At 33.7% G+C, this 27,889-nt stretch overlaps 1 protein-coding gene across 1 annotated transcript; it reads right to left on the bottom strand.

The window, feature by feature from the left end:
• Positions 1–360: 360 nt before the first annotated feature.
• On the bottom strand, positions 361–25,609 carry LOC127857449 (sushi, von Willebrand factor type A, EGF and pentraxin domain-containing protein 1-like). Its single transcript, XM_052393844.1, has 26 exons — positions 25,452–25,609; positions 25,225–25,327; positions 24,912–25,041; positions 18,802–18,926; positions 17,347–17,529; positions 13,533–13,724; positions 12,832–13,086; positions 12,382–12,582; positions 11,859–12,053; positions 11,438–11,622; positions 9,778–10,081; positions 9,353–9,526; positions 8,845–9,000; positions 8,749–8,753; positions 8,376–8,608; positions 7,944–8,113; positions 7,513–7,683; positions 7,029–7,259; positions 6,430–6,600; positions 5,587–5,790; positions 4,888–5,145; positions 4,447–4,629; positions 3,736–3,891; positions 3,384–3,416; positions 3,170–3,239; positions 361–2,281 (listed from the first exon to the last, which is right to left on the bottom strand). Exons 1-26 carry the CDS (start codon positions 25,515–25,517, stop codon positions 2,053–2,055), a joined length of 4,383 nt encoding a protein of 1,460 aa, XP_052249804.1. The 5' UTR covers positions 25,518–25,609; the 3' UTR covers positions 361–2,052.
• Positions 25,610–27,889: the final 2,280 nt, after the last annotated feature.

Below are 27,889 nucleotides of genomic sequence, written 5' to 3' on the forward strand. Positions count from 1 at the left end.
CCGCACAGGCTAATCAGGGACGACACTTTCCGCCCTAATTGGATTTTTGCTAAGAAGAGACTACAAATTTACCGAAAAATGTCATAAAAGTGGAAAGTGTCGTCCCTGATTAGCCCGTGCGGACTGCACAGTCTAATCTGGGTCGACACTTTACGCACATGCATTATGCCCAGTTTTCTTAGAACACGACTCAATGTATTAATGTATATGATTAATCAGTGAAGCCTGTAGATACAAAGTATTTGTTATTCAGAGTTTTCCTCATTAAAATTCATCGTGTAATTTTATCCAATTTTTAAGCATTCGAAACGTCGTATTGCTTTTTGGAATGGAATATCTAAGAACATGAGAAAACATGGGAATAACGAACGATTTATTAGAGCTTTTGATATTCATAATTATTATAATATCACATATAAACAAATGGGAAAACGACAGTACTATGACTTGATCATTTATTGGTTGAAAAGCAATACATACTTTATTATCTTTCTTTTCGTCAAAAACGAAAAATAAATATCACAATTATATGAATTTAGATTTCAAGTATACATTTACTATAAAGCATTTAAGATGTTCGTATTTTATGTCCCGGTATTCGATGTAGTGGCCTGTCTTGGTAAAACTGTGAACATTATTATTATAACTAAGGCTGAATGCAATTTGTGTTTTTAGCTTCCATGCTTGGTAATATATCTTAAAGGGGCCTTTTCACAGATTTTGGCATTTTTAACTTATTCATTAAATGATTTATATCGATAAATGTAAACATTGGATCGTAAAAGCTCCAGTAAAAAATCAAGAATGAAATTAAAAAAAGGAAAAGAACATTGCCCGGACCAGGTTTCGAACCAGTGACCCCTGGAGTCCTGCCAGAGTCCTGAAGTAAAAACGCTTTATCCTACTGAGCTATTCCGCCGTGTTCACGTACTGAACGTATTTTATACCTTATATAAGCAATCTTCGTAGTTTCACAAAATTTAACGACAAAAACAGAACGCTCCAAATTATTCAATCGTTTCGCGTTGCAACGCTTTATAATTTTTAGGTTTTAAAATCGTCAAAAGATGCATATAATGGCTATATTAGACCATGGTAAATGTTCAGTATTACTGTTTCCTCACAAATATCATAACTAAAACGAAAATTTGCGAATCTGAAACAACTTTTTAAAATTTTGTTAATTTACCAAAGCGTGAAAAGATTCCTTTAATGAAGCGCATCAAGGTTATTCAACACAAACTACTCTAACTTGTGTTTGTTTATGTTACACGTTTTCACAAGAAAAAATAAACATAGAAATAACTTTAAAAACTGCCATGGGAACGTAAGAGATGTACACACATACATACTTGAGGTCGTCGCCATTAACTTTAGGTCAGTCAAACCAAGTGCACGTATCACACTTTATAACAAGGAGGACTATGTTGACCAAACTTATTTAAAAATCAGCAATAAACATATTCAAACTTTGCATTTATGACAACTATAATAACCTTAAAATATAATCACTGTGTATTCAGTTTCGAAAGGTAACACGCAAATATGTATTAAGCTCAATTACATTCATTCGCGTATCCCTCAGGCTGTGTATATATTTTCCTTTCGGATACATTCATTGCTAAAAATGTTAACTCAATCGAAATAATACATATTAAACCTTATTGCGAACATAAAGTCTGAAGAATAACAACTAAAAAAAGAAATTGGAAAACATATAACAGAAAAGCGTACCCCCGCTGGGAATTGCAGCTGCAACACGCATCTCAATAGCGGTTTTCGCATTTCGGTGGTAATATTTATTTTACAAATTAATTTATGACAAATTATCTACAAATGGAGAACATACAATTCCCGAATTAGAAATGCATACATATATGCCACAATAACCTAAATTCGTATGAGTATGTGTATACGAAAAACAAATTATGAATACAACACAGTTTTAAACAATCATTACTAATAAGCGTTTAGATTAAATACAGTTACAAACTTTTAATAAAAATAATCTACAAGAAATACCAAAAAGACAAACATAGTAAAAACAGTTCTTCACTGATAAGTGATTTTGAACACTTCCAATGAACCATCGCACGGCGTAACACTACAAGTCCCGGGTAGAGCAACAATTCCCTTGAACGTCCTAAGGGAACCTCCTGTTGCCACGTGGCAACTGCTGATCTCCGCCGAATACCCAGAAGATCCGGCTACTTCGTTCATTACGATCTCCGATCTAGCTTTGCCTTTCCATGGATTGAACCGGGTGTGTTGACGCCTATTCCTGCAAAAACAGACAACAGCTTTACTTCGCACAACCGTAAATACTCTAAGTTTTCGGACACCCTCTTTTTTGCCAAAATAATTATTTTTCGTGACTCTATATTTTCGGACATACGGATTTTCGTCCATAATTAATGACTTCAAATTTTCGGACAGTATATTTTACAGCGCTAGTTTACTAGATTTCTGCCCTGTTTTCGCTCAACTGGGACCCTTCGATCATGAAGTTTGACAACCGGATTAACGTAATAAAACCTGGCCATTACAATTGCGTTATTGGGTAGATTTCCATGTATACCTGTAAAATAAACAATGGTTTAACCCAAAAGCATTTGAAATGATATCGTATTCAGGAAGCAATATGGTTGTTTTTTATGACGTTTTTATATACCATTTCAGGTTAGAGATTGCATTGCACTTTATTTAACGCTGGGAAAGGAGAGTACAACACAATAAAATTATCGCAAATTTATAATTGGTTTTATTACATTATAATAATTGACAAACAACCATAACATGTGTGTCTCTAAATTTTCGGACACTCGTAAATTTTGCATATTTTTCGTATTTAAATTTTCGGACACGAAAAAAAATATTGTTAAGTGTCCGAAAACTTAGAGTATTTACGGTAAGTGCTTTGCGGCTTAAGACGGGGTGGTTAAAAGCTTTTCTATCCTGCTGATGCTTCGAGAGTTGTATATATTTATTTTTTTATTGCATGTGAGTTCTGTTTCATGATCCAATACTTGTGTTAAATAATATATATTTCCAGGGGGCTGACTTGCCATCAAATATAATAATCACTACTTTTTAATGTATGGTATTTATAGAACGTTAACACATTGTTTTTGGGTTACAGTATGCCGTATATTGCATTACTATAACTTACCTGTATCGCACGAATAGAAACACAAAAACAAACACGACAGAAGCTCCTATGCCAACTGCAAGTCCTGCAGCTGAAATATCAAAACGCGCACATAACAATACACTGACAGCTATATTTAAATTAAAAAGTAAGTATCAGATAGTAGTCAATATCAGTCCGTATCAACTTTTTATTTATGTCAGACTACAACAGGCACGTGGATACGTGCACATACCAGTGACGTTTGAAGCTGGTTTCAGCAAGAGGACTGGAATAAAGATAAAAACGGACAAGATGATAAAATATTTTGCATTACAACATAACATATAAATTTACATTAAAAACTAATTTAAATATGAATAGCTTAGATGTGTCGTCAAAAGTGAGTCATTAACAATATTAGCAAAAGTTCGTTGATTACGAAATATTAATCAAAGGGTGAATCGATTTTCATATATGTCTGCACAAATAAAATGAATAGATGGCGTTGTAACATCCATTAAAAAATGCAATCATACGCTTGTGCAAATAATTTAACACAGAAAATGAACCCAACATATTGGTACTCTATCAAAATAAACGTTTACCAGAGCAGTCCGATGGGGTATCTGACCCTTCACCTAACGTCGATGTCCTATCCGGACACTGGACGCATGTCAACTGACCATCCTGGTCCTGGTACTGCCCGACAGGACATCGCTCGCAGTAATCGACATTCAGATAAGAGCCACTTCCACAAGGGACTTAAAACATAGAGCATCAAAACAGGCAATTGTGCACACAATCTACATGAACATATTTAGACTATTTCAAAGAACACGCTATTTACACTCAAATAGTCAGATTCATAAATGTTTTGGACCATTGAACGCACTTTTGCGTTCGACGCAGGCAGGATGGCAGTTATTTTTGTTCCTAATATAATGTGAAATATTTCAGAAATACATGCTTTTTACACATTCAAAATCATTTACTAGATGGTGGTCGTTATCACGTTTGTCATATTCCAGAATCAACATGTTAAACGTGATGTGGAAACGGTCGATTATAAAGGATCTTAACTGTTCGAGTGACCATTATATGGATTTGACATTGTCATCGGCGCAATTACAATGAATAAATGCCTACTGCGATGTAAATCGTGATGTTGTTTTCTGGTTATTACGTCAACACAGCATTTAAATGTGGTCAATTTAAAAAAAATATACGAAACATAACGGAGATGCTATTTCTATAACGTTTGAAATTATAAAATTATCATTTACCGCAAAGTTATAATACTATATAGTACAATTTACCACAATTCAACCCAACACGCGTGTGTCCAACTGGACAAACAATCACACCGCTGAGACTGGTTGTATTCAAGTCAATCACGTACGAGTGTTTGTGCATATTGATTGTAAACTCCCCTGATTCCAATGATTTCTTTATTAGTTCATAACCTTCATCAATGTCCAAAACAGTGCGTTGCAGGCTGACTAAAAGACATAACATCACGAGTATCATAAGTTTGATAGAATCATTGTTTAAGTAAACCGTGTATTACATATAACAAACAACAACAAATAAAGCGTTAATAATAAAATGAAATATTTATAGTGTATAAACTTAAGATACATATTTTATCTCTACTAGTCATGTTGCCACAATTAATATTTTAGGACCGAACGTCATTAACTTTACATCATTAACATCGTATTGAATATGGAAATGTATATGTACTCAACATAACTTACCGTTTTTAATAATGCTTCCAAATGTCATCTGAATACCTACATTGTCTATTGAACGCGTGCTTCTGTTTGGGCAAGACGTGGTACTGCTATCAAACGCAGTACAGACAAGAGTCGACATGCATGGAATGCGTTCAAGAACCGACGCAATTCGGTCAAGGATTATTTTGCGCAAGACAGATACATACAAGTCAGATGAACATGTTAAATCTACGTAGTTTGCCGAATAGGATATTTGTATTTCCTTTGGTGGCAAAATTTCTGTAACAAATTGATATAATTCTTTATACAAGAAGTTAGAAATGCAAATGTGTATCAACAGTTCATGGTTTTGTAACGAAACTCGCAAGCATATTGTTTTTCATGAATTGTTTGTACGATCATGAACTTAACTTTTAGACTCTTTATATTCAAAGCTTATATTACTACGATGAGTGTTCCATTTTAATTTGTACAGTGAACATAATAAATGAACCTTTACACCAAGATCATTATTCAATGCTTTGAATGACCCTCCCGAGACGCCAAGCTTAACTCATTTTTGTTGTAATGCCCTTGTTATATTTGCTTCCTTTCATTGGTCGATTAACCACTTTCCATACATAAAAAACAAGAGTTCTAACAAGGCGTTGTTCGTGATAGTGTTGCTCGAGTTCCACTATTCCGATACATCATCAACGAAACCGCATATTTCACAAATACCTTTGCATTTTGGCAGCCTTCTGTTTGGATTAGCGTCAGTCTCAAAGTTCCACACATGACCTGTGTCAGGTCCACAAAAGTATTCTGGCAACGACTCAATATCAAACTCGAATCCTTTGTCACAGAAGATAGTGCAGTTGATTTCGTCAGACTTATTAATGCAGTCAGCAGACGCGTTCGTTGGAGCAACAAACTTGGGACACACTATTATAACACAAGTATTACGTACAACACATACATTGTATAGTTGCATTTCTTTTGCTATAACGGGTAAGCCTGTTGATCACAAGTCCATAAACACGCCGAATCCGTTATACGCCAATAACGCTCGATTAGTCATTGTCGGCTCGGGTACTACTTACATGTACCCCGGGTACTCTTAAGTATACTTACATGTACCCCGTGTACGGTTAATATACTAAAACGTACCCGGGAAATTCAACGCTAAATCGGTCGTTGTCGGCTATTTTTTTAATTAATTATATTCACCTATAATTTTCTGTAAAATGGCCTCTATATTATTGGAGTTTTACGACATACGATTTTTGGCGGGAATACAACTGGGGTACAGTCTTATATCGACCGGGTACGAATAAGTATATTTACAGTACCCAGGGTACATGTAAGTTTACTTAAGAGTACCCGGTGTACATGTAAGTAGTACCCGAGCCAACAATAACCTCAATGCGCGTTATGTTTTGCATTCGTATATACATATTAACAATAACATAATTTTGTAAATAAGTAATTATATCAACACACAAGAAGTATATTGCAATCAACTCTCCGTGTTTCTAATAAAACATAAAAAGTTTTTAATTTAAATTGTTCATTTAAAAGTACCTGCGCAGACGCTTAAATGGCAAGGTCGTGTATCAATGTCCGATCCAATGCAATATTTTCCTCCGTTATCAGGGGTTGGATTATTACAGAGGCGTGTTCTTATCACCTGGCCTTCTCCGCAACTTGTAGAGCATTCCGACCAATTACCCCATTCGGTCCATTTGCCATTAACTGTTTAGTTAAATAAATATGAACCGTATTATGATTTTGTTATCCTGTATTTCCCTTAAAATGTGTGAGGCTGTGTGCTAGAATAATGCTATAAATAACATAATATTTTGCTTGTTGCTTTAATGTCGTACTTAAACGTTGATAATAGTGTGTAAACATGTAGTTCAATGATTCCATTTAAGAGCGTACGTAATGAACACATTATAAGGTGGATAAGTGTTATATTTTCAGCGAGATTCTTAAATATGTTATATTACAGGGTTTTGCAAACAAACAGTCGTAATGGCCAGATTCGTTTTTGTAGCAGTGAATGTGCGAAACAAATGGAGGATTTGAAACATAAATCAGCATCATAGTATATGTTACCACAAAGGAACGTTAAATATATATCAGTTGAAATAGTCAGAACATATTAGCTGTTTACCTACCCATTTGTATTTCGCATAATCGACCAGTGAAATTATTAACACACGTGCAGGTATAATCACCAATACCATCTACACAAGTTGCACCATTTACGCAAACATGTTTCATACAGTCGTCAATGTTGACATCACATTGCTGACCTTTGAAGCCTTTATCACATGTACACGAAAAGCCGTCGAGTTTATCATTGCAGCGGCCGTGCAAACATGGCCTTGACAAACATTCATCATAATCTATAAAATATATAACGATTATAATAATTTGAGATCCTGTTGAGCTTTTAATATTAAATGCAAATACTGACAGTCTTTCCTATTGTGATGTTACATGTATCGTTTTGTTTAGAGTAATCTTAAAATCCAATTGTTTAGTTTATCGAAACATGAACAACATTTGCCTATTGTATCGATGCTCAAAAGAACATATATGAGGCGGGGTCATAAAAAGTAGGATAAAGCTTGACGAGGGATTGTTGTTATTACATACCATCACATTGGCTTGGGATTTCAAGGAATGCTCTATTAAGTACAGAATCATCGAACTCTTGCCATCCTACGAGATCTCCTTGTTCCGAGCCGAAGCAACGGCGACTCTGTGATTTATCTTTGATTCCTCTCCAAACGTGTAATTGAGACAACGATATTTCGCCACGACATTCTTTAAATACGTGTCAATTAAATGTTAATGCTTTAATAGTTTGTATCCTTTTTATGTATAAATTATTACAAAGTAAAGACAGGGACAACGCTATTAGAAGAAAACGAAATCGATAAGAAAACCGTTTATTTGCGAATCAAGTATCAAGATTTATCTAAACATTGTACTCAGATATCTCAAAATAATAATGATATAACATCCGTCGCAACTTTTTAAAGCGCTTTTTAATGTGACGAGAAATTGGTATTCTAAGTGCATACGTTTGGAAACACGCATATGTGTTATGTTCCATTGTCGGCATGGTCCGGAATTAATTGTTGTCGTTATGTTTATACCGTCCACGAATGTAACAGCTGAACAGTTCTCTACTTGAAACACGACGAAGTGCCATTTTTCGTCAAGGAAAAGTTCGTCGTTACAATTCGTTGTACTGTAACAAATCAGAAGTCAAAAATGATTTAAACTAAAATAAAATGTGGGTTGCAATATTTTTTTTTCAAGACACAAATACAAATAAAAATATTGTGTTATGTAGTTATGCACACATACCGGTAAACAATAAGTTAGAAAAAAAACACAAGCTGGTTGGAAAGAAATCAAACAGTCTTATAATATGTAAAACTTGTTGCACTACATTTTTCAAAAACAGTATTAGTGTAGTCCGGAAGTTGTTTTCCTAACCGTTTATTTACCTGTTAAACTCGCCACACATATTGAGGGAAAAGTGTTCAATATCATCTTCATTTGCAAGTTGTATCGTTAATAAATCATTTTCTGTACAAGAACTTGTCAGCCAAAAGCTTAATGTCAAGTCTTCTACGATTGTGTTTTCATTCAATGTCAGAACGATGCTTGTTTCATTGCCTTCTGTGAATCTTATATCAAATTCTGAATCATACAACAATAACACATCGCATGTTATACACTAACTTTCTGGAGACTTATTTCCTGAGTAAAATAATAAACATATACTCAAAATGAATTTCTGGTTTACTAAAACAGTTTGTGTTGATAAAGACATGCATTATCATGCAATATAATCTACAATCATATAACTATCTATACCCACGCTATGCGATAAATTGTTACGACCAGCATTGCAAAATATTAATAAAAAGGAATATTTTGAATTCGGTTAATATTATTTCATCATATCTTGGCAAGTTGAAACACTTGTCTGCCCAAACGTGTGCGTTGTTTTTGCATGCGGACATCGCATACAAAACGTCTGTCCAAATGATGGTTGATAAAATCCCACCTCACAGGGCGAGCAGGGAGGGATGCCGTTAAAGGAATACAAACCCGGTCCACATGCAACTGGTAGGTAAACGTTTGTTAATATTGTACAAGCAAAACACTAGGAAAACGAACGGCAATTAAGACACAAGTTACAATCACATAATTATAAGACGATTTAAGAGGAGAAACACTAATTGATGGTAACTCATATAATCCTTATGGTATTGAAGTATGAAGCAATAAATGTAACGTCAAATGTTAATTCCATTTTCATACATTATGATCAGTATAGAATCAAGTTATAAATCAAACTATTTATAGATCATTCTCATAAGGAAAACTCAATTAATTATAAAAACTCATTGTCATATTGTTGCATATTTTAGCAGGACTTTTGAATGTGTATTTTAAAATGATTTTAAAATATTACCTTCACATTCAAATAGGTATTCAGCCCCTAAATATACAGTTGTTGTTCCTTCAGGACATCGTTTGCACGTGGATTGGCCGGTTTCATCTTGAAAGAAACTTTTTCCACACAGAACACAATCCGGTTTACGGTTCAGCGTGCCACTGTCATAATATGTTCCCGAAGGGCAACTGACTGCAAAATACGACATAGTTACAATTCCGTATTACTGATACAAGAATGGTGTAAATGCGCATAATAAGTAGTATACAGTATATGGTTTTCAAAAAAGCTAAGCGCTTTTAAGCAACATATGCGTAAGCGTACATAAAACACAAACTTAAGAAAGAACCAAACACTTGTGTCAAAACTACGCTTTGTGTACAATCTTCAAAGCATTCATGATATTTGTTAAATTTCATTGAGAAAACTAACTCTTTTATTACCACATCTGAGTAAGTCGCTCGTAAGTATACTTCCCGCATCACAAATTGTTTCTAGACCCTTGCCGTAAACGGCAATTTCAGTGATTGTATTATTTCCGAATACTTCTTGCTGGTGTGAGACAACAATATCCCTAACCTTCTCGAGTGAACGTAGGTACTGGTTAGCAATCTCTGATAATGTGTCTTGAGTTGATGAATCAAAAAATAGATGGAAGCGAATTGTTACATTTGATTTATGTTCCAGTACGTTGTCTTGCGTCAGATCTGATGACCGCTTACGTCGACTTTCTTCCCCACAAAATACCTCAATAAAAAACAAAATATGCAATATTATAAATTTGTGAACCAAGAAGACATTGGGCTAATTTGAAAACACACTAAATCTGTAAAAAGACGAACAAGTATATATTCGGCTTTATAATATACACCAGTGTATACATGTACCAAAAAATATACCATGTATAAAGTTAAGCCTAACGGAAACATATGACGAAAATATTAACGAAGAAATCATGAAACAAACGCACATATTGATTGAAACAGCTAATATAATTAAAGGGATCTTTTCACGCTTTGGTAAATTGACAAAATTGAAAAAAGTTGTTTCAGATCCGTAAGTTTTCGTTTTAGTTATGATATTTGTGAGGAAACAGTAATACTGAACATTAACCATGCTCTAATATAGCCATTATATGCATCTTTTGACGATTTTAAAACCTAAAAATTATAAAGCGTTGCAACGCGAAACGATTGAATAATTTGGAGAGTTCTGTTTTTGTCGTTAAATTTTGTGAAACTACGAAGATTGCTTATATAAGGTATAAAATACGTCACGAATGTGTACTCGGCGGAATAGCTCAGTAGGCTAAAGCGTTTTTACTTCAGGACTCTGGCAGGACTCCAGGGGTCACTGGTTCGAAACCTGCTCCGGGCAATGTTCCTTTCCTTTTTTTAAATTTTTTTCTTGATTTTTTACTGGAGCTTTTATGATCCAATGTTTACATTTATCAATATATAGCATTTAATGAATAAGTTAAAAAAAATGCCAAAATCTGTGAAAAGGCCCCTTTAATGTCATTTCGATGGAAAAATTACTGGGGTATAGATTTCTATATAAACACATACTGTTTTGCAATGAGTCTAATACCAGCAAAGCACTAACTAATGTTTTAAATGAACTGCAATTAAGGAAGCAGACCATGTTGTTTTCGACTTATTAACCCATTTATGCCTAGCTTCTAGAACAAAGGCCTTGGCAAACAGCGAAAACCCAGATGAGACGCCGCATGATGTGGGTTTACTGCATCGGGCATTATGTGCATGCCGTTAAGACACATCTATTTTACTACACAATTACATGAAAAACTTAACTTCAAAGACACACTAAGAAGGGAAAGTGTTTCTTACTTCTGGTTGCCTTTTATTTAAGGACAATACACTAGAGGGCAATACATACAACACGAATTGAAATTTCAGAATATAAGGCGCCGAACATCATGTTTTCCATAATACACTTATGCTCATTCTTGGTCTATGGAAAACTTGTCACGGGCCGTTGTACAATATGTAATCGAACTCTATGTTAAACTATTGATCCTAAAAGCTGATGTGATAGTCGCTTCATCACCATAGTTTGCTTAACATGCTATGTATATAGTACCTCCGCTCTAGGACGCTCATCTTCACTTTCAGGTTGACGTGGTGTATAAAGATTGTTTTTAATAAGTAAAACGTTAAAAATGGCCCCGATCTTCGTCTTAACACTCTTATCTTCACAGTTGCCAAAGTATGTTGACTTAAAATAAACACCAGCGCTTCGCCTTTGTTTACCGTGGGCTGATATGTCTAGCAAGTGCCAATTTATAAAATAAAATAATAAATTAGATTCAGAGTATATACAATTGAAAATTAATGTAAACAGAACGTATGACTTTGTAATTATGTTTTAAAATATAATACATGGGCATGTTTGAATATAAGTTTATAGTGTGTACCAAGATAATTTGAAAGACTGTTATTAAAAAACTAACAAGAGATTCTTAATTAAAAGCACGGAAGGGTTATGTTGAAACACTGTACACCTTGGCAAGGCTTGAGTGCAGGCGAAGGCGTCCATTGGTGTCGATTTCCGTCACAGAAATATAACTGGCTAAGGTCCACACCGGGCATGTATGTGTTTGCCATACATATCACTTGGCAGATCCTTCCACCCATCCAGTTGGCACAAACAATAGCCCCCTTCTTTGGTGGCTCAATATCAGGACATCCAAGTGTGACTTGAAATATTGAAATGTGTTTAAGTACGCGGCAAATTTAACGTTCAAACTATACCAATATAGCGATAGTGCAATAGTCCAATGACCTAGAATATTGATGTTTCTACATAACGTCGTTTATACGATAATATTGAGGAACTGTCCCATTTTGTGTACATAATACTTGTGTAGTAATTTACAATGGCTGCAACATCCACATTGTTATCTTAGATTGCATATCTACATATGACTTTTGTTCTGTGTTACTATAACTTCCAAAATAAATATGTCATTAGTAAACGTCAATGCCGACAGTAAAATATTGAACTGGTTTTAAAATATGACATACAGTTGCAAAAGTACTGCGTATTGTTGAACCAGGCCCATGCTCCGTACAGTCCTAATGCGCTCTTGTTACATGACACTGTATAGTTGCCAACTAGTTCCGTCCCTGGATCACATGATATGTCACATGTTGCGCCTGTTCGAACGCCCTGTGGACACGATGCACGCAGGAATGGCGTCGGGTATATCCTTGCGCATTTCATGTCTATAACAAAATATGTAGCCCTTACTACTGGCAATTGTTATAAATGTCGCACATAGCAATATATATATATATATATATATATATATATATATATATATATATATATATATATATATATATATATATATATATATATATATAAATATATATATATATATGCCGGATTTTAAAGTATCACCAATATTTATTATGCACCTTTGTATTATCAATTACTATTAAGACACCTGCAAACAATTGTTAAGATGATACCTCTCACAACAACATCAAATGCGCAGTCAGTTCCGGTATTACCACTCTGGTCAGTAGCGCTGTATGATATCTCGTATTGCCCAGCGGGAATGCGGCGATCATGTCCATGCTTACTCTTCAGAGCCACGTTTACAGATTCACCACTGTTGTCAGATGCCTCAGGGTTTTTCCATGTTACACTACTTACATTGGAGTTATTGTCTGTCCCTGCAATCACAGTACTTGGACAAGTGTCAAACACAGGGGCTTCGACGTCTGAAATACAATTGAAGTATAGTGTTGAAGTTTGTGAAACTACATATACATTAATTTGGTTCAAAATAGTGATATTCAGCAATTTTCCTCTTCATAAGAGTTGTTTTTAGATTAAGTCTATCCGATCATTCAACGAATTTCAATGAACTACCAGTTAAAGTTCAAATATATTTATTACACAAAATATAAAAGCACAGATTGTATAACAAAGATGTAAATACAATGGAAGTTCAAAGTTTCAATTGGAAAGACAAGTTGCTAACATCAATATACCATTTATGTACGGCTAATTACCAATCTAGGCTTAAATTTAAGAACTGCGCCAGATTTTAGATCATCTCTACACCGGCGGCCTTCAGTTTAAACAACACCAAATGAAACAACCAAATCCATTGAATTCTGTATGGTATCTAGAACATCTCTTGCCATCGGAAGAGGATACTTACCAATGCATTTTGGATTTCCTGTATGCTCCCAGTTCTTGTGGACAGAACACACATAAGTACTACCAACTCCAGATGGCATGTCATATCCAGGCTTACTGCATTTATATGTGCAAATACTCCGGAACGACTGCTCTTTTGTACAACTGGGCTCACCAGCCCCCTCAATCGCTGGCAGAACTGGACACATCCAGGCTGACAAAAATATGTAAAATGCCACTCCAACTACGTCAGAAACAAGCGCTGTTTGTAATACATTAAAGACTCCAAAATATGCATGAATTAATGATAACTCTTCATACATTTATAAATCAGCAAGAGATAAAAATCTATGGGAACGTGCTTTTGTTTTGTAAACACACTAAAAGGATTTCATTTTTAAGGTTAAACACATTAAATTTTACAGAAATCAGAACCATTAATTATCTAAACAATGTCGACATTTCAATAAGGTGTTTTATCATTAGTGAACGTCTGCTTAATGGATTGTTATTTTGGTCATTAATGGTTCTTAAAAGAACTAATTTACGTATATAATTTACAAGCCCCTGTTACATACACGACCGACCAACCTACTGGTAGGAGGAAATATATCCTCGCCATCTTCAAAGGGCACACACAATTTGGAAAAAAACTCGGTTATGTGAACTGGGAATATAACCAATTATATCAGTAATTTTGAACCAAAATACTTTAAATTCAATGTAGTTAATTATTTGTTAATTTAATGACGTATGAAAGCCATCTGCTATTCATTTAAATGAAAAGTATAGAAAGCTTTCGAAATATTTTTAACTTTGTCTCAAAAAAACGTTTTTTGGGGGCTTTCAACCGAGCTGATAGTGTGGCATTTGCTGTAAATATAAGCAATCAATCGCGCTACCTGTTTTTCTGAACAATGAATAAAACTGTTGAAAAGTAATGTGTGATCTTTCAAGATATATAAGACTCTTTCAAGCTATATAAGATAGTAATCTTTGAATAATGCATTATTTTAATTATACGTCATTAAATATATAATTTTAATACACCGCTTAATGTTTAAGTGAAAATTGTCTCAAAATTATCATCACTAAAATATCAATGTTAAATCGTACAAGGTCATTAAGGCAAGCTTACTGGTTGTACTTTTAGTCAATATGCATACATATTGTTAGATACAAGTGCTAATATTAATGAGTGTTGTCATGACATAAAACGTAAACTGTTATTATATATTTGAAAAAATATTTTCAGAGATTGGTAAAACAAAACAGAACAGACCGGCAGTCAATAATGCGAACGCCATTAAGACAATAATCACGCGCGATCGTCTTAAGGAAATGCGATTTCATGTTGAAGAGCAGTATTAGACAAACAAAATAAATGACGGGAAAGGTGGTGAATCTCTAATAACGTACCCATAGTCTTTTACCCAATCTTCTATCCGAACCAAACATAATATTACGATGTCATATACTAAATACATTGCAAGAACGTTATGTGATCACTATGCTGTTTGTAACACGATAATTTAAATTCTATTATAATAATTTTTATTATTGCTAGCCTTTTATGTCCAAATAAACTTGTTATCGATGGTTTGCACCGTAAAAGCACATTTTTAATCCACGTTCTTAACTGAATAGTCCAATTTGGAGATGAAAACATTCTATACATGGACATTTATACAAGAAAGATCTCAATAAAATTGATATTATGGATATATGCATCTAATTTTAATATAACCGTACCTCATGATTTCTTGTTTGCTTTCATATCATTTGCATGAGATTATGAACATTTAGTACATACGTCTATGCCATACAGTACTTCGCCGATGCACGACTGTTAAACCATCATCAGAAACGTACGAAGCGATAATGGAAATAAAAAAACGATATTATTAATGAGTTTGTTTTTGTATGCTCCCGATAAGTTGATGCAAGGGGTATGTAGAGATATGTCCGTATGTCCCTCCGTAGTTCTGGCCGTGACATTTGATTTGATCGTTTCGTCCAGTACCAACACTAATTAGAAGTTTAAAACAACTTTTTGATAATTAGTTTTCCACTATAAACTTTACCTTGTTTGAACTTGAATAATGTGAATAGGCTACTTCTTGGTTTGCTAAATTAAACCGTTTCGTCTAGCGGCAAGCTTTTCTTTGCTTTGTGCTAGTTATTTGTCCCCATCCCCGTTTCTCCAATATCAGACATTAATTTAACATTGACTTTGACCTTTTTCGGATTTTGTGCCCCTACGTAAAAGTCATAAATAGTTCAAATCATCAATTCGTGACGAGCTAAGTTGACTTTGCCGCTTCTTACATACTTTTTGCTCAATATCCTCCTGTAATAATCATATTTGAGCGTGAAATACGTATAAGCAATTAACAAATATGATATGTAAGTTAAATTTTGGATTTATATTTTTTCATGATGTCTATGATATTTCTCATATTTCTCTAAAAACAAACATGTTTGGCATAAGCCCATTGTCGTGGTCGTTAGTGACGCCATGTTCGCAAACCGCCGCTTATGGGAGTAACGTTGTTTATTTATAATATCATTAGAAAAGTAACGCAACATCTGATGACGCTTAAGACTTGGATTCAAGGATTATAGTGCAGACAGCCAAGTGCGAGTATTAAACAGAACTATGATAGACATTTCATTATTAAATACCCAACTTCGCTCCATAATACGACTTTTAATAGTGGATCAGCGTTATTTAAGTACTCGTGCATAAGTGGAAAAATAACATGCAATTATAACTACCTCAATCATTACTAGCACATACAGGGACAACATAATTTCGTATCATGTAACAATAATTCGGGTAAAGTAAAAAAAGCCATCATCATACTATACAGCGCTAGATCGCTGTAATTAAAGAAGTTATGAAGCAGTTAAATAGGATTAATGACAATTTAAATCTAGAAACAGTAGACTCTTTGGTCCTACTATAATTCTTAAAAGGTCAATTGTTTGATTTCCTCGTAACATTTCTTTGGCTTGATACTCATATTTCATATATTAAATGGTATAGTATTGTTGTGTGATATAACAACGCTGTGCGCATTTTGAATTTGAAGAATACACACTAATGAAAAGTGTTCAGATCTGATATATGTATTTATCATACCGCTACACTGATATCTGCTTGATATCACGCTCCATGATATATTGTTTATATCAGTTCAACAGGAAGTTATCAGTCCATGTTTAAAGGTGGGTGATATTACTCGGAATAAACTATAAAGTCATCTTTCAGTAAAAAAATAATCAGTTTCAACAAAATAAACAATTTGGTACCAACATGTTACATATTATAGATACAAAAAGCAAAAATACAACAAAAAAACATATTTTATAAATAATAAGTTCAAACACGCCTGACGTCACTGTTTACAAGCAAAATGTCAAAATTAAGATTCAGTCAGGTTTAAAATGAAATGTCGTGGCGATTGTTTCATTATGTTTTTAAATGAGGGCGAATAGGTATGATAAACAGAAAAACAGCGTATTGATTATCCTTGTGTAATATTTATCAGGCTCGGCACGAATAAAATAACGACTTGGCAAGCCTCGCCGTTATATTATTCTACGCCTCTTCTGATATATTACAAAACGATCAGGAAGTAATCTGTTGTTTTCTAAATATATGTTAATGCATTGTACTTTATTAGTATAATACTATAATACCAATAATGATAATAACTATAAACATCATTTCGATTTAATGAGTGAATTCACAATATATAAATAGCGAGCCAGGCTTACTCGACTCGTGTTATACACAAGACGTGTGTGACATTTGACCATATTGTACTCACGCGAACACTTAGGGTCTGGAGAAGACCATTCACCGTTGTCCATACATGTTCGCCGACGTTCACCGACGAGATCGAAACCATAATAACATCCATAATCACACTGACCTCCTCGGATAAAATCCGTGCTGGGGTGGCATATGAAGTATCCATTGGATATAGGGGTTGGCTGTTTACACCGGACAACTACAATGAAGTATATTCGGAAACAAATTTAATTTCACTAAGTAATACATATAAACACGTAATTAACGACATCGTTCGGACTGTAATTGTCGGATATGACAGGTGTTCAGTTGTGGTTGCTTTGTAGTGACATTCAAACCGAATGAAATCAGTTTAGTTATATTTCAATTGTTTGTATACGTGGACATGTACGCTAAATCGCTAAATCGCACGTCAAATAATCTTCACATAATTACCATTTTACGGTGGAATTAAACATATATTAGTTAACCATACACTAACCTACATCATATTATTATATGCACAATGTCATTTAAACTTATTTCACTGTTTAACATGTACATAAGAAATGCACCCTTTTTTAGTAAAAAAAACTCATTGAATTGACAACCTAATTGTATATATTGACCGTAAGATGTAAGTCAAAGTTGTGCTGTGGTAATTTCTTTCCTTAATTTCTTACTTCAAACGAAATTGCAAATAAGTCATATCATTGATGAGGATATTTGAATCTAGCACTCAAAAAAAAGAAACTGGTTAGATTTTACTAATTGTATTACATGTAAACGTTTGTTAGTTACATTTAATAGCAAGGCATATGTTTTAAGCACTTTTTAATTAACAATCTACAACGCTGATGCATTCCATAAAACGTTAAATACTTATCGAGACACCCGCACATGTTGCGTTTGGTTTCCACGCTTTCCGACGTGATCAGTGAGCGTGTTTTTAATTGAGGGTCATACTCGTGACCGCTAAATAGTGTTTTTAAAACTATAAATACGCATCGGTTATATAACAATTCAATTTGGTAATCAATTTTGAAGTGAATTCGACAACTTTATAAGCAATATGTGACAATACAATTATGTGTGTTGACATTTGGCCTCGATTTACGAAATAGCCCATGTAGGGAAACATTTGATAGTTTTAGGGGAAAAAAACGTTTGATACAAGTTAACACGTGAACAGGACTTGTGTAATTCATCAATTTGTGTGGACATTAAAGAACGGAAAATAACGTTATGTTTACTGTTTTGACCTCAATGTATGGCCTTTACGTTGAAGTCCTGTGGAAATTCTTCAATGCAGATAATAAGTTTTAAGCAGGCGAGATAATAATACACGCACAGTCCGACTTCCCGACTGACCGATGAGATAATATATAATCTATTAATTTCCGCCAATCTACAGTGTACGAGTTTGCTTGTAATTACGCAAAAACGAAACGACTATAAAAGTGAGAAATAAAGAGACAGATTTTTTTCTTACCCTTAACGCGTACGTTCATCGTACATGTTTTTCGACTTCCATGTTTGTCCTTGGCTTCGAAGACAACTTGGTCATCATTTTCAGTGAATGATTTACCTGACGCCTTCCCCTTTATTTGCCGAACACTTCCATGATATGGAATGTTATAATACATCGATATTAATATAAATTACCAAATCAACAAGATGTTGTACGTAAAATTACAGTTTGTGTATGTTCGCAATAGAAATTGTTATTTGACCTCTTCAGACCGCTATTGTTTTACTACTTCAAGTCGTTATTTTGTTATTAATATGCAATTATGTGAATATTTTAGTCCGTTGTATGTTCAGTTTGTTTAATTTGTGACCAACGGCATAAGTATGCGTTTTTCTGAGTTATATATGTTCTAATAATTATAAGGTATACATATTTGTATGACGGAAGATATCATTAAAACGACATTTCTACGCTTGCATAATTGTTGAGAGTTTCCAACGTTAAAACAATCAAACACTCAATACTGTGTTAAGTGTGAGGTTTAGCATGTATTTCAACCCCCTTTTAATCACATTGATTTACAGAAGAACGTATATGTATTTGGTATTGTCATATTGTATATTTACCGTACCCGCGGTACATGTAAGTATACTTACCCGGGGTACATGTAAGTATACTTACCCGGGGTACATGTAAGTAATACCTGAGCCGACAATGACCAATCGAGCACCAGTAAGCGTACGGAAACTTACGACAGCAAAACTTCGCGGTGTTATTTAAACACGAGTTTTACATGGCGTACATGTATACAGAATGGAAAACACTGTGTATGCGTACAAAGGGACTTGAAGCAGCAAATATGATCGCGTGGCTGTAGAAAAAAGGGATAAATCAGTTATATAAATGGACATTGTGAAATATCCATGTACTGTAATAAATGTGCTACCTCGTAAAATTGTTAAAGGTTATTGTTTTCACAATTTACTCACCATAAGTAATCAATTGCTCACCTTTGCATTAAAAATTTTATAAGTCAAAATTCTTAACAGTATCTTTACACAAATTGTTAACAGTGAAAATGTGTGATGATAATGCCCGACTGTAATGTACTGTTTAATAAACCGGCTATCGGTTTACCGATGTCAATCAAAGATAAAAGTCGCCAGTTAACCCCATCCCTCATAAGCATGCTTGGAACCGATTGGACGGTGATTATAGTTCGGCGACTTGAAAGTTACCTGAGGATTTGTCGTGACGCATATGTGTCAGCATACTTGACTCTGTAATGTTGCTGGAATATTCGACTGAACGTCATGCTATCTCTAAACAGTTGATTATATATTACCCCATGTGACTTTTATTGCGATTTCGCGCTTAAATAGGTACCGAGTGCTCTTTTAAAGTAGGTAATATTAATAAACTTATAAAGAAAACTTTATTCTGTTTTTAAATTGGCATTTCTTTGAAATTTTCAACTTAAATCGCCAGCTAAAAGATTAAATTGATACTTGCAATTTTTGCGATCGGAAACGCTAGCATCGCAGTATTTTTTCGGCTATACTTTTTTTTAATTTTACTTCTAAATTGATATTCAAACATGAAATGTTAATTTAAAAATAGTAAAGCTGAGTGCAAAGGCGGATTTGTATCGTTCAGTACGAAATCTGCATCGACCAGAAGTGTTACAATGATTCGCTAAGCAATATCTCCGAAATTGTTCGCGTTAAAAAATATTCTTAGTCTTGAAATTTGTATTTTACCTTTAAATATGATACGTACATGAGAAATATTTATAAAGAAACAATTAAGTTTTAGACAAAGGCGGATATGTACTTTTCAATAAGAAAATCTGCATCGGGCTGGAATGTTACACTGATTCGCAAATGAATATCTCCGAGGCTATTCAAGTTAAAATAAAAAAGTTTTCTTAGTCATTAACATTTTTAGTACATTTAAAATGATACGTACATCAGAGGTATTTTTTAAAGAAACAATACTGTTAAAGGCAAAGGCAGAAACATATATTTAAATAGTCTCTCTCGGCCTGAGTTGTCTCTAAGAATTGTTATTTAATAACCGCGAAAATATTAATGTCAAAAGCATTGCGTAAGAGACTGTAGAATTTGATATCCCCTATATACTTATACTTTATTCATTATTTCCAAATAGCAATACTTAATTATTGGGCAATTGAAAGATGTGCTTGACCTTAAAAACTATTATTACGTATTGTCAAATCTGTTAAGTTTCATTTTTAAATCGCGTTTAATTTTTTCAACGCTACTATAAATATCGAAACTGTTTTACATGTATCACATGTTTTTAGTTCTATTGTGCGAAGTGATGAAATGTTGTTTATTGGAACAAGCAGGTGGACACGCTGCCGTAGCGCACGATAACGCCAAATAACAGAGGGAGATGAGCAACTGCCCGATTGATGTCACGTGATATAGATCTCGTTTTTGCCACGCAAATTTACATCTCGCCTGGACGATGATCGCTCCGCCCACTTAGTCACGTGGCTTGGCGGTTAGAAAACCTAGACAAGCCATCACCTAAGTTGCTTCTTTGCCTATTGATTGCCTATACATAACGCAATTTTCCGGGTGATTTGTATGGAATTTTTTCACCCCATATAACACTGGTAAAAGGAATTTGTGTCATATACTTTTTATGAAAATTCAATAAAGAACATTAGCTGTGTATAACGGGTATTTCGGTACTTTAAACACGCTTCCAAACGTTAGCGCGCTTACCGAAATTTTACTTGTAACTACGTGTAATGGTGGTATTTGTAATAAATTGACACCCTTACACTGGTATTAACCTATGTTATTTACGAAAATACTAACGACACATTTTGTTCACACGTATTGACACGAATAGCGCTTTATAACTGGAATTTCGCTTATGTTTTACACGCTTTTTGACGCCAATCGGGTACCGAAATCAACCATGTTATTACGTATAAAAGTGATATTAATAATATTAAACATTGCCTATGGAACATGTATCAATCATTATAATTGGAAGTGAAGAACAACACAACGGCGGTATCGATACGTTGATATTAAAATAGCATCATAAAATAGGATTCATTTGTTTCTGATATGAAAAGCGATTTATAACGTTGATTTCGTTAAATTACGCAAATACCAATATTCCATAGTTTAGTTAGTTTACATATGTACACGCGATATAATTCAAACTTAATATTGCTTATGTGATATTTTCAGTTTCTGAAATAAATCAATTTTCTGTAACGGTGATTTTGGTAATTTTGGTAATTCTACGTATTGAAGCTTCCACTCGCACTTGTCAAGGCCACATTTCCGCGTTGGAAATTGTATAAATTAAAATCCTCCAACTTATCTATCTGGATACCGAATGTCCGAGTTACAAAATCCTTATTTACACCGTTTCTTTATATTTCATATCCGATTTTTTTTTCGAACCAAATAAACGAAACTCATTGAATAAATAAGAACTAGGCATTCAGCTTGTCTAGGAAATGGCGGACAGGTCGTTAGCAACCGGCGCGCACGATTTATCTGTAATCCAATTAAAGTCACAATCTTATGAAATATTTGTAATATTTAAATTTTCATTTTAACTTATTTAATAATTTTAATTAATCATAATTAATAAAGTTTTAATTAATTTCAATTTAAAAAAATTTAAAATAACTATTGCATATTGTTTAAAATAACTATTGCATATTGTTTAAAATAATTATCGTATATTGTTTAAAATAGCTATTGCATATTGTTAGAAATTGTGAAAACGCATTAAGCCCGGGTTTCCGACACATCACATTTTGTGCCAGGTGAGCTACAAACTCTAACATATTGAAAACTACCTTGATGTACTATTAGAAGTAAGCTAAGAGAAAGAGTAGCACATTCCAATCTAAATTGTTTACCAAATCAAGAACACAAACGTAAGCAGTAGAAGTTTCCAGAAAGTTCCATGACTAAGGGTTAACAGCTTTGACCCGAACAAATATAAAAAAGTAGGTAAATCAGCGTATCACGTGAGACCACGTGGGATCACGTGAGAAACGTATTTGGAAAAGTCTGATCAGATTTCAAAAAGTTGCATCTGAAAGGATATTTAAGAAAACACTGTGCGGGACTCAAAGCACAGTGTTTTCTGGATATTTTTACAGGTGAGATGTTGCTACTTATTTATTTTCAAACCTAAATTATTGTTTGCTGCAAATAAATATATTCATACTTAAATTATTGTTTACTACTCTAATTTATTTCAGCTACATTCAATGTAGGGTATTTAGGAAAGTTGTTTGACTGCACAATATCCAAATGAATATATATTGTGTATTTATGATATTTATGATTTATTTATTGCTATTTTATAAGTATCATATTAGTAAAACAAATAGTATATATATATATATATATATATATATATATATATATATATATATATATATATATATATATATATATATATATTATATAATATTATTTTATGATTTGATAAAACAATGTTAATGCCTGAAAACTGTTAGTGAAATTGAATAATATTCTGTGTTATTTATTAATAAATAATAAGAATCAATATCGTTACATATGTACGTATATATCATAAATGATATTTATGCATGCAAATATTTATCTTGTTTTAATAAATTAACACAGTGTTTTCTGGATATTTTTACAGAGAATAAAATGGACTGTTCATACTATCGACTTCTTTAATTATTTACATCTATTATGGATCAAAGAATATTAGCGCTTAACACTAATTCGCATAAGTCGAAGAATGGTAGCATTTAATGCTAATTGAAAATGAAATACGATAGAGACAACATTCACTAAGACCGTAATGGACAGAATGATTAATTATTTAAGAACTAAATAATTTATCGTACGTAAATGAAGATCCCGTTACCAGTTACATTAGATGGAAATAATGAAAACCTCAAGGAACATTAAAATATATAGAAAAAGTACGTACGATATATCTATCGCTGATTGGTCGATCGATATTTAGATAAGAATCTGATTGAGAGTTAGCGAGATGGCAATTCCCGATACTTTATTTTTGTCCGAATGGGTTTTTCCAATGTGTTTATTTATAGATCTTTGCTTTAATGTAGCTCGCGATATAAATCCGCCTTTTCAACCCTACGCATGCGCAGTACTAGATTAAGCTCGCATTCTAAACTCCGCCTTTTCACCCGTATGCATGCGCAGAGTGCTAGCATCACTATTTCGCCTTATCAATCCCAAACAATCCGTTTTCAACCCAAACAATCCCTAAAAACTCGTAGAGTGGATTGCTAGAGATTAAATAATCCCTAAAAAAACTCGGATTGTTAGAGATTAATCCCCACAATTATTCATCCCTTAGCAAACCCGTATTTGCGGAACAAAATCCCTAACCCCAATGTATGCGTTTAGCAATCGATTCATGCGTAATGTTTTGGTATTCATGTTACATTTATGTGATCGCGTTATACGCGCTATTGGTTTGTGAATAACTCTGCGCTAAGTGTAAGGTAAGGCTAGCCCTCAAAACGGTTAAAACCCCGAATTATTTGCATTTACCGTTTCAACGCGGTGATCCGAGCATTTATTATTGCATATTTATAGTTGGTGTCCTGTAATACAGTTTGCTTGCTTTATTGCCGAGACCGATCCAAGGCGATGACCCATCTTTATTTTTTTTACGTTTTATAAAGCGTTATAAGTATTGTGCTGCATAGTATTGTCATCAGGTAACTTTTCATAAATAAAAAACTTTCCGATGTTAACAATAAATATTTATACCGACGATGATTGTAGAATCATGATTCCTCTATATAAATATAATTTTTGCAATAAAAAATCAGCGATTGAAATGTTTTCAAGTATGAATACTCAAACCGTCCGTATAATCTAAATTGTTATGTTCTTTACTTTGTTGCAATAATTATAAACACTTTGAAACGATTTGCCCAGCAGACCTTCAATTAAAGGTCGTTGATTTGATTCCTTTAGTTGGCGCTTTTTATTAAATGTGAGTTTCCTCTTGTACTAAATTCACAGTGTAGCTTTGTCAGCGTAAATAGGTATGATTTATAGCAATGAACTCCTTTATCCTTCTGAATGAAGCCATAGACCCACCTGACAACGTTCCCGTACTCATCTTTTGCCGTCGGTTCTGGCCAATATACCCGACGATATATCTGGACAGGATCGGCTAAAACATCTATGTCGCTTGGGCACGTCAACGTAAACGGTAGCGAGATGAGTTCTGCATTTCAATACATTTTTAGAACATTCACCTTATTTCGTTATTAGCTTGACTATATTATAAATGCAGAATCAAATGTAGCATAAAGTAATTACAATTGTTTTACGTATATATTGAAAAAAACTTGGATACACACCGAACTGAATAATTGTATAAATAAGCTTAACATTTTCCTTCACCTACCAAAAGATCGCGACCGTTCTGATCCAAATGCTTCTCTGTAGAATGTACAAGCTGTCACTCCGGATATGTCTTCAGCCAAGGTTAATCCAGATGTAAAGTATATCTTAAAAGTAAATTGCTGAACGAATTAATGTTTAGCATGATAATTTTTCAACGTCTTCAATTAGTGGACGAAATAGGTATCAAAAACATAGGGAAAAGAGACACAATACACAACATAAGCTTACCTGATGTAACAGTTTCGAAGAAATGTCGAAAAGTAATAAACGGAGTAACACACCCATAGTTAACATATCCAATTGTTTGTTCGATTTGACATTATAAACAACTTTTTTCAAATCATATATTTAATCTTATTTTTCGTCGCAGCACCACAATGATTACATCAACACATTAGTATTTCAAGAACAGGTTATCCACGTTAGGTAAGTATGAATCTTAAAACAAACAAGTCTATACAATAAGGAAGATGCTTAAAATTTAGTGACAGAACATCTTATTCGAGATTTAAAACACTCAAGGCTGTTGAACAAGTAAAAAGTAAAGTTCCCCGTTGATAGATTTCCTCGACAATACACTTATCGACATTTAAACAGTAATTTGCGATTACAAAACAAAACAATGTTCAAATGGTTTTGGTTTTGTGTGTGTAATTATGGACTTATAGTTTGGTTTCTAGTTTTCATTCTGTACAAGGAAATGCTCTTTGAAATGTTGACGTGTGTCAATATCTTTAACGGCTTCATTTGTTAACAAAACATGAACTGTTGGGTAATTATGGATAAATTAGGAAATCATAAAGAAATACTTGTATATTTCCTGATTACCCCGATTACAAAAATGCACCCTTGAGATTGACAAGTCTTTGGGAAAATCCGTCGGTTGTCATCTTATTGCGTCGTTTAAACTATTAAGACGCAGTGAACAAACAACACCACACAAACATTGATTGTACTATTAAAAACCACCCCTTCCTAACATAATCCTTAATCCTTATTGTGGATCATCAAATTCTGCACAGCGAGATCTTTTAAACAAGATATTTGACGCTTTAACAAACTTCTATTTAAGTGTTAAAGCATCTACCTAAAGTCGATAAGTCTAAGAAACACCAATGTCGATTTGAGTAGCATAGGACAATTTTTATTTTTATTTTTGTATATTTTTGTATACATTATACAAACAGCGAACACTCGAGTAAATATGTACCAATCGACAATCCTGATCGCTGACGTTTGTTTGAGATGGAATTAAATTAACGCGAACTGCCATGGGTTGCAGTGAGACGCAGAAGAACGCCACTGGGATACTAAGAACGCCTGCTGGTCAGTTTTTCTACTATACCTTTATGTTAAATCTGAGTCCTCTGTCATATTGCGTACATAGTGTCGTACTTGTTGAAGAAGACAAGCGTTACTGATGCCCGAATGACGAAGAGGCAAAGGTTCCTTGGACATAACAGAGACGCGATTCATGGGCCGCTCGATACTATGACGAACCTACCACATCGAATTTTCATTCCAGCACCGTCCAGCTTTGCTTTCATACAGACAAACATGATTCAACATGTGTAAACATCTTAAGAAGCCGTCATAATGGCTAAGTAAACCAACGACTTTCATTATTCTGATTTTTAAAGAATTAATGGTCTGCAAATTTAAGCCGAGACAGCTGCCTCGTCCTGCCTCACCTTGGCTACGTCGATTTGTACACATATATATGTATAATATATAAATACTATGTGATGAAATTGCCAAATGTAATCAGTTAATTTAAACACTAACTTGCGTTATATTCGAATTGGATACGTTTAAACATTAAACATTGTCTTGATAGCGTAATCAACTGGTATAAGATTCCATTGCATAGCAAAAATTAAAACGATCATACAATTTCAAAGTACAAATCCATTTATTAATAGTTAAGAAATCATATTAACGATCAATGTGTGAGCAATCGAACCTGATCTTATTTTAATGGGTCAACCTTTTTTTCAAGTTAATATGGCAGTCTTTCGAATTTTAGTTTTTGTGTCCTGATTCGTGCTTTATTGTTAAGACAAAGGTGTAGTCTTTTTTTTCAAACAGCGGTTTGACAACCATGTAAAACTGCATAGTTGTTTAATGTTGCCAAGTCGAATTACAGTATTATTTTTGTAGTGCTTGGTGTCAGTGAAGGAACTAAAATCACACTTAATCTCTTGACTACTATTACACACTTCTTATGGACGCTACTTAACATATTTAAGAAGATTATGTATTAAACGAAAATATAAAATGATGGATGTGAATTCAATTAACATTTAACGATTGTATATTCTTTATAATACTTTACATGGTCAAATTACGGATGAACACTTAAAACACAAATTGAATTGTCATGTGCACTTGTATTATTATGCATTAGTGTGTTTATGTCGCCTGCAAGAAGGAAGTGTTTGATATTTAGAGTAGGCATCTCAACAAATTAACACTGTACTTCAAGTAAACTGTTTATATGCATGAGTTTTGTTTATTGACAATTAGGTGATTTCACGAAGGCCACGCTTTTCATGAAAATATGTACTTAACTTTAATATAAGACACGTGGGTGTTAATAAGAATGTCTCACCTGGTGATGATTCTGTAGTTGCATTATTTCTATATATTTAAACTTTCACAGCTAT

This window comes from Dreissena polymorpha, chromosome 14 (assembly GCF_020536995.1).
Source record: "Dreissena polymorpha isolate Duluth1 chromosome 14, UMN_Dpol_1.0, whole genome shotgun sequence".
In the NCBI taxonomy this organism is placed as follows: domain Eukaryota; kingdom Metazoa; phylum Mollusca; class Bivalvia; order Myida; family Dreissenidae; genus Dreissena; species Dreissena polymorpha.